The sequence below is a fragment of the Hyaena hyaena genome, unplaced genomic scaffold (assembly GCF_003009895.1).
Source record: "Hyaena hyaena isolate Hyena2069 unplaced genomic scaffold, ASM300989v1 scaffold_676, whole genome shotgun sequence".
Lineage (NCBI taxonomy): Eukaryota > Metazoa > Chordata > Mammalia > Carnivora > Hyaenidae > Hyaena > Hyaena hyaena.
Genome location: NW_024081310.1, coordinates 910,220 through 923,267, shown reverse-complemented (window position 1 = coordinate 923,267; position 13,048 = coordinate 910,220). Strand labels below are relative to the sequence as shown.

Genomic DNA, 13,048 nt, shown 5'->3' with positions numbered 1-13,048 from the left:
TAACTGTTCATGTAAAGGCCGGTGGTTACTCAAGGGCTTATGACCGGAGGAGGGAGAGGCTGATTTGGGCCTGTAGGCTGAGGTTGACAGGCTTGAGGAAGCTCTGATGGATAGCTGGTGAACGGATAAGCTGGAGGCGCCAAGGTCAAGACCAAGATCGGGGCCGAGTTCCAGGGCGCGCCCATGTGGTTTAGGAAGGATTATTCTCCTCATTGAGGAGGACACTGCCTGTAGGGGGTGAGCACCTGTTCCAGACCAGTGGGGGCAAGCCGGACCGAAAGGTCCCACAGCCAGCACTGCCCGTGGCCGCCGGCAGCCCTGCCTTCCCTCTGGGAAAAAGGCTGCCCCTCCCCTCCTCTGCCCAGTCTGGGTCCTGAGGAGTGACCCGCCCCTTGCTGTCACAGGCCTGTGGACCCCGTGCTGAAGGCCATCAAGGAAGGTGACGAGGAGGCCTTGAAGGCCATGATCAAGGCGGGGAAGAATCTCGCCGAGCCCAACAAAGACGGCTGGCTGCCGCTGCACGAGGCGGCCTACTACGGCCAGCTGACCTGCCTCAAGGTCCTGCAGCAAGGTGAGTGGGGACAGGACTCGGGGCGAGGGCTCCTTCCTTTCCAGGGCTTCAACAGCCTTGGGCGGAGGCGGGGGAGGGTGCAAGGCAAGATTCTTACCCCTGTTGCAGCGTTAAAGTCACCAAGCAGGGAGAAAAAGTGGCTTGTCCCCACCCGGCTTGCTGCCACGCTCCGGGCCTTTCAGGACAGGAGAGCCTAATTCCTAGAATAGGAGTGGGGAAGGGCTGACTTTTGGGAGAGCCGCTGCCAGCTTGTTCCAGAATGTTCCAGGGGCTGATGTGGTGTGGAAAATATTGCAGCTGTGTCTATGCCCCCGCCAGGGCTGGCCCCCACAGCTGTGGGAACCTGGGCAAATCATGCCTCCTCTCAGAGCCTTGTTTTCTCCCCAAGCTACATGTGGGTAGGTAACACATGGGGATAGGGGGTAGCTCTGTTCTAGAAGCAGCATGAGCCCCAGACAGCCCGCCACACTCTAGGGCAGAGCCGGTTATACAGCCATGGCTGGTGGGAAGGACAGGGTCATTCAGAGAGGGAGGGGTTCAACCAAGGAAAGCTTCCCAGAGGAGGTGGCCTCTGAGCTGAGATAATATGTCTGGGAAGCAGAAACAGCCCCATGAAAGCCACGGAGTCCAGGGTGAAGAGGATAGATGTTGTATTTAGGTGGGTGCCACACAGGTCTGTCATTGGACCTGGGCAGAAATCCGGGCCACCTTTGTGGGGGGGAGGTGGGCGCACTTCCCCCTCCATGAACTCCCTGTCTCCTCCTTAGCATACCCTGCAGTCATCGACCAGCGCACCCTGCAGGAGGAAACGGCCCTTTACCTGGCGACTTGCAGGGGACACCTGGACTGCCTCCAATTCCTCCTCCAGGCTGGGGCCGAGCCTGACATCTCCAACAAGTCCCGAGAGACCCCGCTCTACAAAGGTGAGCCCCCCGCAGTGGGCTTCCCTGGGGAAGGTCCAGAGGGGAGGTGGGCAATCTGGAGCATTGCTCCCAAAGTGTGTACGTCCCTCCCTAGCCCCCTTCTCCCAGCCAGGGGGCTTCTGTGAAGGGCCGATGTCTAACTTGTAACTGAACTCGGGCCATACTACCCAGGCCCTCCTGTGGGCCAGGCACACCGAGGAGCGCCGAGGGCCCAGAAACAAAAAGATACTGTCTGTGCCCAGGCGCTCTCCCGGCCCGGTGGGCAGAGACACACAGACAAGGAAACAGCCGCCTAGTGGCAACGACGAGCTTGGCATGATGCACCTGGGAGCATCAGGGGGAGCTCTGAGGGGTGGGGAGCACCCACAAAAGGGGGTGCCTGAGCTGAGCCTGAACGGAGGGCTGTTTCCAGCTGGACAAGCAGAGGGAACAGCATAGGCAGAGGCAAAGAGGTATGAAAGCAAATGCGTACCTCTGGGACGTTTAAAACAAACTAGAGACTTAGCCGAGCTCATTTAATACATCATCCAGGGACACTGGAGCCTCTAGCAAGCACCCAGAGTCAAAATCTGAACAATCCTAATAGCTGGTATTTACCAGTGTTTACTCCGTGCCGGGCACTGTTCTTTAATTTAACTCTACTACCTCTCTACAGATGAGACAGGCATTACACGGGAGGTATCCCCATTTTATAGATGGGGACCTAAGGCACAGAGACATGAAATAAGGCACCCAGGATTTCACATATTCTAGCAAGGGGCCGACCTGGGATTTGAACGCAGGGAGCAGGTTGCCAGCACCACACCCTGAGCTTGACATCATAAAGCATCCAGTACACGCCTACAGGCTTGAGTGATCAGCCTCGGCTCTTGCAAATACAAATATGATCGGGCCTTTACACTTGGAAAAATGACAGAGATCCTCACTTTCCCCTGCAACTGCTATCCAGCACATGGAATATCCCCATGGGAGGCAGGGACCTGGCAGCTGGTAACTGGGTCCATTGTAGACCCAGAACAGAAGTGATTCCAGAAGCTACGTCTGCCTGGGCACCTACCTGAGCCATCACCTAGAGGCCAAGCTGCCCAGAGAGAGCTTCCCTGAGGAAGCTCAGCTGAGGCTTGGGCCCTGGTGCTAAGTGCACTTCTCCCACGTGCCAAATACTTTGCTAGAATGTTCCACGTACTCCCTCACCCAGGGCTCTTACAAGGTCCTCTCAGGAAAGTTTATTATCTCTGGTTTACAGGGGAGAATACCAAAGCTTTGAGAGGTGGGGAGCTTTGCCTGGGGTCCCGTTTGAAACTCTACCCAGGCAGCCCCCTTTCCATTCTTACCCTCACCCCTGCCTGAAGAAGTGGTTAGTTTAGACAGGAACCCAGCAGCTAGACAGGAACCCAGCAGCCTCCCTAGTGATAACCCTGGACCAGAGCCAACGGTGCATTTAGGTTCTAGAGAACAATGAGGCTGGGGGCGCCTGGTGGCTCAGTCCATTAGGCGTCCAACTTCCGCTCAGGTCATGATTTTGCAGTTCGTGGGTTGGAACCCCGCATCGGGCTCTGTGCTGACAGCTCGGAGCCTGGGGCCTGCTTCGGATTCTGTGTCTCTCTATGCCCCTCCCCTGCTCATGCTCTGTCTCTGTCTCTCTCTCAAAAAAATGAACATTAAACATTAAAAAAGTAGAAGCAATGAGGCATAAGAGGGAGGTGTGGGCAGAGTGAGAAGACAAGCTGTATGCAGAAGACACATTTTACCTCAGTTTCAGTGTGTAGCCTCTGAGGAAGGGTTTTGAGCAGGAATAAGGCACTGCTGGCTTCCCCACCTCTTCTGGCTCTGACAATGTAGAGGACTGTAGCAGGGAGCACTGGAGAGGGAGAGGAGTTAGGGACACCCTGGAACATTCCATGGGACAGAGACTCTGGGCCTGATGGCCTGAGTTGGAATCCCTGTTCTGCCACTCTCTGTGTGCCCTTGGGCAAGTCGCTTCACGTCTCTGTGCCTCATTTTCCTCCTCTGTGGGGAGCCTCTGTTGGGCTCCTGGCGCTACATCCTCTAAAGGTGATTGGGTATAAGTATATTAGATGGCCACGTGAAGTGCTTCGAACAGAGTGCGTGCCACAGAATCCACGCCACAAACACCAGCAAATATGGCCGCTGTCAGTAGTGCTACTATTTTAGGTGCGTGTCCGGGGTCAAAGGCAGGCACCGATCAGTACAGACTCAGAGGCTGTTTGTTGAATGAACGTCGGATGAGTGAATGGGTGAATGGACAAATCAATGAATGAAGTCTTGGCCGGCCGGCTCCAGCCAGCGCCCCGCTGACCACCTTGCTTCTTTCTGCCTGGGGTGCAGCCTGCGAGCGCAAGAACGTGGGGGCCGTGAGGATGCTGGTGGAGTACAACGCAGACACCAACCACCGCTGCAACCGGGGCTGGACGGCCCTGCATGAGTCCGTTTCTCGCAACGACCTGGAGGTCATGGAGATCCTGGTGAGCAGGGGCGCCAAGGTGGAATCCAAGAACGCCTACGGCATCACCCCCTTGTTCGTGGCCGCCCAGAGTGGGCAGCTGGAGGCCCTGAGGTTCCTGGCCAAGTACGGTGAGTGCTAAGGGCCCCTGGGTCACGTGGCCGCCAAGGGGCGGAGCTGGGGTAGAATGCAGGGGTAGAATGTTCTGGGTGCCCTATGTTGAGAAGGATTCTGAGGCTGTGTCTAAGCTCGGTGGGGAGTGAGGCACGAGCCGGGGGCGGGAGGAACGGTACACGGGCCACAAAGGCCATCTCTTATCTGGCCCAACATCCCCATTTGACGAATGAGGAATCAGAGGCCCAGGAAGGGAAGTGACTTATTTACAGTCACGTAGCAAACTGGCGATGGAACGAGCCAGACTCTTGGTCTCCTGACACTTCAACCACTTCTCGTTCCACCCTTGTCACACTTCAAGGCCAGAGGGAACCTCAGACAACATGTAGGTCACCTCCTCAGTGTACACGTGATGAAACCGAGGACCAGGATGGGAAAGTGATTTGTCTAAGGTCACACCGCAAATGGGTGGAGGAGCTGGGATTTGAACCCGGGTCTTGGCACTCTCTGCCTTTGAAAAATCATAGTCACCTTAACGGGAGAAAATAAAATGATATTGCCTGCATCATGAGCAGAAGACCCCGAGACAATGGCAGACACGCTTCCGGCTGAAGAGCCTTGTTTTTTTTGTTCTCTCCCCCCACTCCCCGCCGCCCCGAAAACACCTTCGATTTCTTTTCTCTCTCTCCGTGGGAGGTGAACCTCCCTCCCCCCCAACTGAGAGGCCAGGAGAAAGCCAGACCCTCGTGCTGAGTTGAAGTCCCACTGTGTTAAGCATGAACACGGGGTGGGCTGATGGGTTTTCTCTGCAGCGTACACGGTGGGGAGTGTCCTGATCCCGTTCAGTAGATAAGGAGACTGGGGCTCAGAGAGGTTAAATGACTGCTCACATCAGAGCCTGGATTCCAACCACATGCATTTGCCTCCAAACTGCACGCCTCTTGCCCTTGGCCATGCTACCCCAGGCCTCGAGAATTACCATCGTGGGACTTGGCTTGGATAAACATCCACTAACTCAGCACGCGCCTAAGCAGTTGAGAAAACAAACCCAGGGCACTTCCTTGCCGCCAGGGACAGATCTGGACGGACCCGCTTGAGAACAAAGGGGCGCAGGCAAGGTCCTGGGAGCCCAGGCAAGGAGGCTGGGCAAAGGGCGGGGTGCTCAGCCGCCAAGGGGGGCCGGCCAGCTCTGAACATCTGTCCAGCCCTCCCGCCGACAGTCTGAGTCAGGGTCTTGCTCCCTTTGTGGGCCGAGTCCATTTTCAAGGCCAAATATTTTCCTTGTGAGAGCTGGCGGCTTTGCCGGCGGGGTCCAGGCTTCCCGAGAGCCTGACTTCAAGAGCGTAGAGCTGTTCCCTGCCTTTCCCTCAGGGTGAGGGGCAGAACCAGACTCTGGGCCCCGGTCCTTCCATCCTGGAGAACCGGAGCTTTGCTGAGCACCTTCTCTGTGCCCTGCACCATGCAGGGAGATTGTCTTAGTTTGTTTGGGCCACTGCAACAGAACACCATAGACTGGGGGGCTTACAGGCCCCAGGTGGTTATTTCTCACAGTCCCAGAGACTGGGAAGTTCAAGATCAAGGTGCGGGCAGATTCGGGGTCTGGTGAGAGCCTATTCCTGGTTCGTAGACAGCCACCTTCTCACTGGGTCTTCATGTGGTGGAAGGAGCAAGGCAGCTCTTGGGGGTCCCCTTTGTAAGAGGACTAACTAACCCCACTCATGACAACTCTACCCTCATCACCTGGGCACCTCACAAAGGCCCCTTCTCCTAACACAATTGCTCTGGATCCAGTTTCCACTGGGAATTCTGAGGGGACACAAACGCCCAGTCCATAGCAGATATTGATGTATTTTTATCTTCTCAAAGTAACCCTGACTAGTAGGTCCTCTTCATCTTGGTCAACAGATGGGAAGAGCGTGGCCCCTGAGGGCTGCCCGAGGCCACGGGGCTTGCAAGCCATGAAACAGAAACCCCAGCTAGTTCTCATCTCTCATAAAAGCCGGTGCTCTTTCCACTAGGCCAGAAAGCAGTTATTGAAACTGAAAATTACCAGAAAGCCTGAGATAAGCAGAATGCCCCGGCAGACCAGAGCTGTGGTTAACAGATGCTTCTGAGTTCAGCCCTTACTGACATTTCCCTCCTGCCTCAGCTCTATTTCCTTCCAGAATAAGGAGGGACTGGTGAAGAGACTGTGCCTCGTTTTGCAGAGAAACCCATAGGTCTCTCCATTACCAGCAGGAGATGGGGAAGATGTAGGAGGTGAGGCTGATGGGTTTTGTCCCTGAGTCCTCACCTCTAAGCACGCTGTAGCGCCCTCTTCAGAGGGGACGGGAAGCAATCCCTCTCTCACTCCTTGCTGTGGAGGGCACAGAAGAACAAATCCCAATTACTAAAGTTCTTGGGGTCTTTCTTTATTAGGGGGGCTCTGCACACTCTTAGAGCTGCGAGGCTTCCTCAGAACAGGGCCTGGATCCTTTCACATGGAGCGAAGGGGAAAGAGCATGGCCTCTGCCTTCAGACCATCTGCGGGGGGCTTCTGCTGTCAGACCCCCTGGGTTCAGGTTTCGGCCCTGCACTTGTGAGCCGGGTGGTCTGGGGCCAGCTGCGTAGCTCCTCTGTGCTTCAGGGTCCCTGTCTGCAATACGCAGATGAGAGTCGTGACAGATTGCATGGATTCAAAGAGAGAGAGAGCTCCCGTAAACCATGGTGCCTGGCACGTAGTAGGTGCTCAGGAAACGCCGGCATCATCGAGGCAGCGGTTTGCTTCTAAGGGCGCCCCCTCTCCAGCGTCACCATTGCAGAAAGAAGAGTCATTGTTACATGATCCAACACGCCACGGTGGTGGGCACAGTGCTTGACAGTGACGGCTCCTTGACGTGCCTCTCCTTGGCCAGGCGCCGACATCAACACGCAGGCCAGCGACAACGCGTCCGCCCTCTACGAGGCTTGCAAGAATGAGCACGTGGATGTGGTGGAGTTCCTGCTGTCGCAGGGCGCAGACGCCAACAAAGCCAACAAGGACGGCATGCTCCCGCTGCACATCGCCTCCAGGAAGGGCAACTACAGGTCAGCCTGGGCCCTGGGGGGCGCGGGGAGGGTCAGCGTGGACAGGAGGAGGCTAGCCGGCAGCTGGCCAGCTCGAGCGTGTCACGTGATTCGCTTACTTCGCTCTCTAACTCCTGTTAACAATCCTTTCACCGAGCCTTTGGAGGTAGAGACTATGACCTTCATTTCGCCACCTGAGGGAGCTAAGACACAGAGAGGTCGAGGGACTTGCCCAAGGTCATACACTGTGCAGATGGTGAGAACTGACCTGCTACGAATGTCGCCATCCCCAGGAATGGCACTCAGCGGGGCCAGATTCGAATCTGGTGGGGGTGCAAACATCACCTCTGAGGGGGCGCCTGGTTGGCTCAGTCAGTAGCGCATCCGATGCTTGATCTTAGGGTCATGAGTTCAAGCCCCATGCTGGGCATGGAGCCTACTTAAATAATAAATAAATAAAAAAGATAACCTCTCAGGCCGTTAGCAAGCATGTAGGGGATACATACAATAATCCGAATAGTACCAAATTTACAATAACACGAATAGTGCCAATGATAGTAGCTAGGCTTTATTGAGCGCTTACTCTATGCTGGGCACGTTGAGCAGGACGGGAGAAGCTTAAGTTCTCAGGGAGTGATCTCGTGGGAGGGAAGACATACACACACACACACACACACACACACACACACACACACAGGAACTCACAACAAAATGAGAGCGTGAAGGGCTGGACTCCAGGGCAGAGTCCTAGGGGAGAGGCACTAACGGGGGCAGAGGCCGAGGTGCCCTAGAGCCGGCTTGAACCTGCTCACGGGAGCCAACTGTGCGCACGGGCAGCCTGAAATTGGCCATGGTAGGAGAATTTACACCACGGAAGTTGGCGGATGCAACATATCAGGGGCCCCCTTTGCTCCCCAAGGGCCAGTTGTTAAATGTGCACTGGCACCACCACTAGCTGCTGGGGTCATGGAAGCCTCTCCGAGGAGGCAGAAGCCCCCCACTGTTCTGGAAGGACACCAGGGCTCAGCAGTTCCCACTCAACTAGTGCTTTCCCAACTCTGACCACTCACCCACTTTCTCCCTGATCGTAGGCATCTCTGCTCTCATTGCTGAGTATTTTCTTCCGAAGACATTGGTACTTAAAATGAATCTGTCTTCAAAAAGAAACAGCCATCACACTACTAAATTGCTAAAATCTCCAATTTACAATTGATTAAAAAAAAAAAAGCTTTTTACATAAAATTCCATCCTGTGTAGCCCGGATGACACACTTTGGGAAACACAGCCTGCCGGCAGGCAGAGAAAAAAGAGGAAAACACAGATTGTGCACATTGGCAGGGGTAGGCGGGTGGCGGGGGGTCCTGGCTGTGTTTGCTAAGGCAGAGAGAAAGGGGGTGAGAGTGACATCCCAGAGAATGAAACGGAGACGAAGAGACAGACCCCCACAGCCCCAGGCCCTGTCTGCAGGCCATCTGCATATGTGGCCAACCAAAGATGCCCTCTCCACCCCATACCCCTGACCCCCCTCCCATGGATACATGCGCAGAGGAGACCCTACCTTCTCTGGACCACAGAGCAGGCTGCAAGGCACAGAGGTCTGGGTTCAAATTCCTGCTGAAGCCATTGGGCATGTTGCTTAACCTTTCTGAACCTCAGAAATGGGCGAGAGTTACAGATGTCTCATGGGGTTGTAGTTAGGGCCAGCGAAATGGATGTACGCGGCTATGGAATGGAAATGAAACACCCAGCAGAGTGCCAGGTACACAGCAGATACCCAGTAAGTCTGTGCTCACTCTCTCCCAGGTAGGAGGAACCATCATTTTTTAGTTAAACCAAGAGATGGAAGTAGGCACCAAATCAGGCAGTGGTGAATGGGCATGACATGCCATTTCTTTTCTGGCCCAGAAATAAACATGGCTTATCTTGGAGGGAGAGATCCAAAGAACACAAGAGAGGGAAGGGGCTGGACTCTCTGGGCCCACAGGATCCCCATACTGGCCTGTACAGCACAGTCACTCTGGGCCATTTGTTAAATGACACATCCCAGAACCACTAAACCAGAATCTTCAGGGGAGAGGGTGGGGGGCTAAGCTCTACCTTTGAAAAGCTTCCTGAGCCAACCAGATACAGCCCATCTACACCTTCGGGGGGAATCAATGATGTAATACAACCCCTGATGTTGCAGAGGAGAGAGATGGGAAGTGGTTTGCCAGAGAGTGGCTGAGCGGGGACTGTCCCTTGGCATCCTTTAGTCACACCCGGATGCCTCAAGGGAACCGGATGTTGGCAGTCTGACCCCAGCTGGAGGAGAGGTTGAAAGAGCAAGGGTGTGCCTAAGGATGACGAGGGAACACAGCCGGTCCTCTCCGGAACCTCTTATAGGTACGGTTCGTGCACCCCCTGCCCCCAAATCTGCTTTGGATTCATGACTCTCGAAGCGATTTCCCTGGTTACCCACCCTCCATTCCCCGGCCCCATTTTCCTCTGCTCCCCAAGACTGAGAGGCGCCAGGCCACTTTTGAGGGCTGTTCAACAAAGGTTTCTTTCTTTTTTTTTTTTTTTAATATTTTTAAAAATTTATTTCTAGGAGAGAGAGAGAGAGAGAGAGACAGCGTGAGCAGGGGAGGGTCAGAGAGAGAGGGAGTCACAGACTGAAACAGGCTCCAGGCTCCAGGCTCCAAGCTGGCAGTCCGCACAGAGCCCGACGTGGGGCTCGAACCCATGAACCGCGAGATCATGACCTAAGCGAAAGTCAGACGCTTAACCGACTAAGCCATCCAGGCGCCCCTCAACAAAGGTTTCAAGCCGTGTTCCCAGAAGCTTCCACCACCTGGCAGGGTTCATGGCCCATCAAGCCCTGGGCACTTCGCCCCTTGGGCTTGTGGCATTAGCGCCCCCTCCACGCTGACCTCCCATAGGCCGCTCAGGGATTTGATGCGACCGCACTCAACCACCAGCCAAATCGCCCTGCCCACCTGCAGTGTGGCAAGCAGTGCCCGGCAGCTGGTCTCCGTGGTCCCCAGATGGTGCTGTCCCTACAGCACATTCAACCAGAGGCTGTGATATTCAGGCATGGCTTTAGCTTATATTTCATCTCCAGTTTAGCAGAGGCACCTTAGGAGATTAAAGTTCAGCACCAACGATAGATTTTTTAAAAAATTTTTAAATATTTTTATTTGTTTAGTTTTGAGAGAGAGAGAGACAGAGCATGAGCGGGAAAGGGACAGAGAGAGGGAGACACAAAGTCTGAAGCTTTGAGCTGTCGGCACAGAGCCCGACTCGGTGTTCGAACTCACAGACGGTGAGATCATGACCTGAGCCAAAGTCGCACGCTTAACTGACTGAGCCACCCAGGTGCCCCACCAATGACAGATTTTTTAAGAAATGGTTTGTGTTAGACAAGACCAGATGCCCCATGCATCTTTTAAGCTGAATTTAAAATAGTAATGAGACCAGAGATTCTCAGACTTGGCTACACACTGGCACACACACACACCCTCACCAAAGGGCTCTAAAAACCCTGATGTCTGGGCCTCACTCACCCTCAGAGAGTCTGATTTGAGCAGCCTGCGCTGGGGCTTCAGGGTTTCTAAAAGCTGCCGGGATGATTTCACTGTGCGCTGTGGGTCAGAGTCATTCTCTTAGCGTCCGTTTTGCGTCTGGCATTTAACAGAGACTTGCCTGTTGGGCCTCACATCTGATGCCCTGTTTTCAACTATTCTTTGTCTTTTACTTCTAATTTATATTACCTTTGCAAGCCACTTAAAACTTTTGGGGGGAGGAGGGAAAATAGAGAACATTTAACACATTAAATTAAAATGCAGATTATAAGGCACATTCACGAGCAAGTTAGTATCCCCACTAATTAAAAGGGAATCTGGGGCCCAGAGCTCAGGCCTCACAGAACAACTGATGGGACCTTTACCGGCCCCCTTCTGTCACTGGAAACCAGTTTACTGCCTGCGTCTTCTGGAGGAAAATGATGAAGCTTTGCGTCCGAGTTTCTCCAGGCGGGGTACGTGGATCACCTGCTCTATTCCTGGGTGCATCCCTAGATCTGCTGGATCAGGCCCTGGATGACAGGGCCAAGTCCTCTGCATTGCGGAGATACCCTGAGCTGCTCCGAGCCCTGAGGAAGAGCTGGGGTTTGCAGCCTCGGCAAACTTTCATTCTCCGAAGGCCCAGAGACCCCGCCGCTCCCTTCCACGCAGCAGGGCACTTGATGCTGCTGGGTTCTGGCTCTTCCTCCTTCATGGAGGAGCTGCTCCCCTGCTCCAGCTCCTAGCACCTCAGGGACAAGCTGTACACATCCTTCTAGAAGGATCCCTCGTGGGCAATAGTCCCACTGTGCCCTTGGGAATGCCCAAAGGCAGATTCCCCACTGGCGGACTCTTTTCTGGCTCCAGTATGAGCATTGCCTGGGCTCAGAGAGGAGGTAATCTCTCCCCACCAAAATACACACATACACACACACACACACACACACACACAGCAGGATCATGACAGCGCAGCCCCATGGTTTTGGCACCTAAGCTGTCTGTGGGTGACTGGTTCCCTGCGAAGGTCTAGTCCCCAGTCAAATGACACCCAACGCTGACGAAGGTCATGCCATCGTGACCTCAAGACCCGGGATGCCCGAGCGTTGGGCGTGCAGGGGAAGCGCACGGCAGTCGGTCACCATGGCAGTCAGGACACCAACGGCCACCATTTATGGGGTCCCTGCTACTTGAGTGATCTCATTTTATCCTGAAGAGCAGCCCCAGGGAAAGGTATCATTAAACTGTGTTTTGTAACCTGGGCACAGCGATCCCATCTCGCTGGGTTAAGATGAGTAAATGAGGTCAAATCCTGAGCTCACACGGTCATTTCCAGGATAAATGAGGTGAATGAGGGAAAGTACATTGAATGGTGCCCAGCACAGAGCAGATGCTGAGCAATATTATTTAGGAGGGTAGAGTGCTCCCAACAATTGACAGGGGCTCCATCAAGGGTAGCTGTCATCATCACTGTCATCATCACTCTTGTGATTAATTTCCTGTCTGTTACAGATGTGGTTCAGAGAGGTTGAGTTACAGGCCCCAGATGGCCCAGCACTGACAGCACTGATGGGGTAATCCAGGTCCACAGCCCCCTGCGGGACCCCACACTGCCAGGGGCAGCTTGCTTTGACTCGAAGCTCTCTGCTCTGTTCCCTGTCACTGGGCTAAAATTCAGGCAGGACACCGGAGTCAGAGCAATAGCCTTGAGGAAACTAGAATCCTGGGTGGGGACCGAGGGCCTGGAGGAAAGGCAGCGCGGCTGGCTGGGACAGAGAAAGTTGGATTCATTTCCTGGTGGGTCCCAGAAACAAGGCAGGGGGGCAGTTATGGTGACTGGTGTCCAAGGTCACCTTCCCAGCTGCTGCTCTAGGCCTTCTTGAAATAGCCCTGAGGTGGGTCTGGTCTGGTCTCAGGGCTTAAAGCTGGTAGGTGTGGCTCTTGCCCCGGGAAAGGGGGTGGGGGACAAGGAACCTGGCCTCCAAGACACCAAGGTTTCTAGCGGGCAGAGGGCAGCTTTGTTCTTCCTCATGAGGTTTGCTTTGAGCGCTGTGGCCCCAGGACCTGTCCATGTGAGAAGCAGAGAGGCTCCAGACCTTCTAGTGGGGTCACCCCTGTATCCTCCAGCCCTCTGTCCCACAACACGGGCTGGGGGAAAGAAGTGACGATTTGTGGCAGGGCCACCAACCGGCTACGCTCTGGGGCTGGGGGAGCCGGGCTTCATGGCAAGGCCCGGCCCTGGGAATTCTGGACCCCCACATTCTGCCCTGGCTTTGCCCTCTGCCTCCAATCCAATCTCACTCTCTTCCTCACCCCATGCCTGGGGCCTCAGTTTCACCCCCTGTAACATGGGATGGGGGGGACAGGCTGATCTCCTGTCCCGCAAAGTCCTACA

The 13,048-nt window shown here is 54.7% G+C and overlaps 1 protein-coding gene across 3 annotated transcripts in view; it reads left to right on the top strand.

Moving 5' to 3' along the window:
* ASB2 (ankyrin repeat and SOCS box containing 2) overlaps nucleotides 1-13,048 on the top strand; it is a 44,081-nt gene that overhangs the window by 24,175 nt on the left and 6,858 nt on the right. For all 3 annotated transcript variants that reach the window (XM_039217273.1, XM_039217274.1, XM_039217275.1), the window contains 4 exons: nucleotides 405-571; nucleotides 1,339-1,494; nucleotides 3,844-4,089; nucleotides 6,967-7,138. In XM_039217273.1, coding sequence (XP_039073204.1) covers nucleotides 405-571; nucleotides 1,339-1,494; nucleotides 3,844-4,089; nucleotides 6,967-7,138 — 741 coding nt within the window. The remainder of the gene's footprint in view (nucleotides 1-404; nucleotides 572-1,338; nucleotides 1,495-3,843; nucleotides 4,090-6,966; nucleotides 7,139-13,048) is intronic.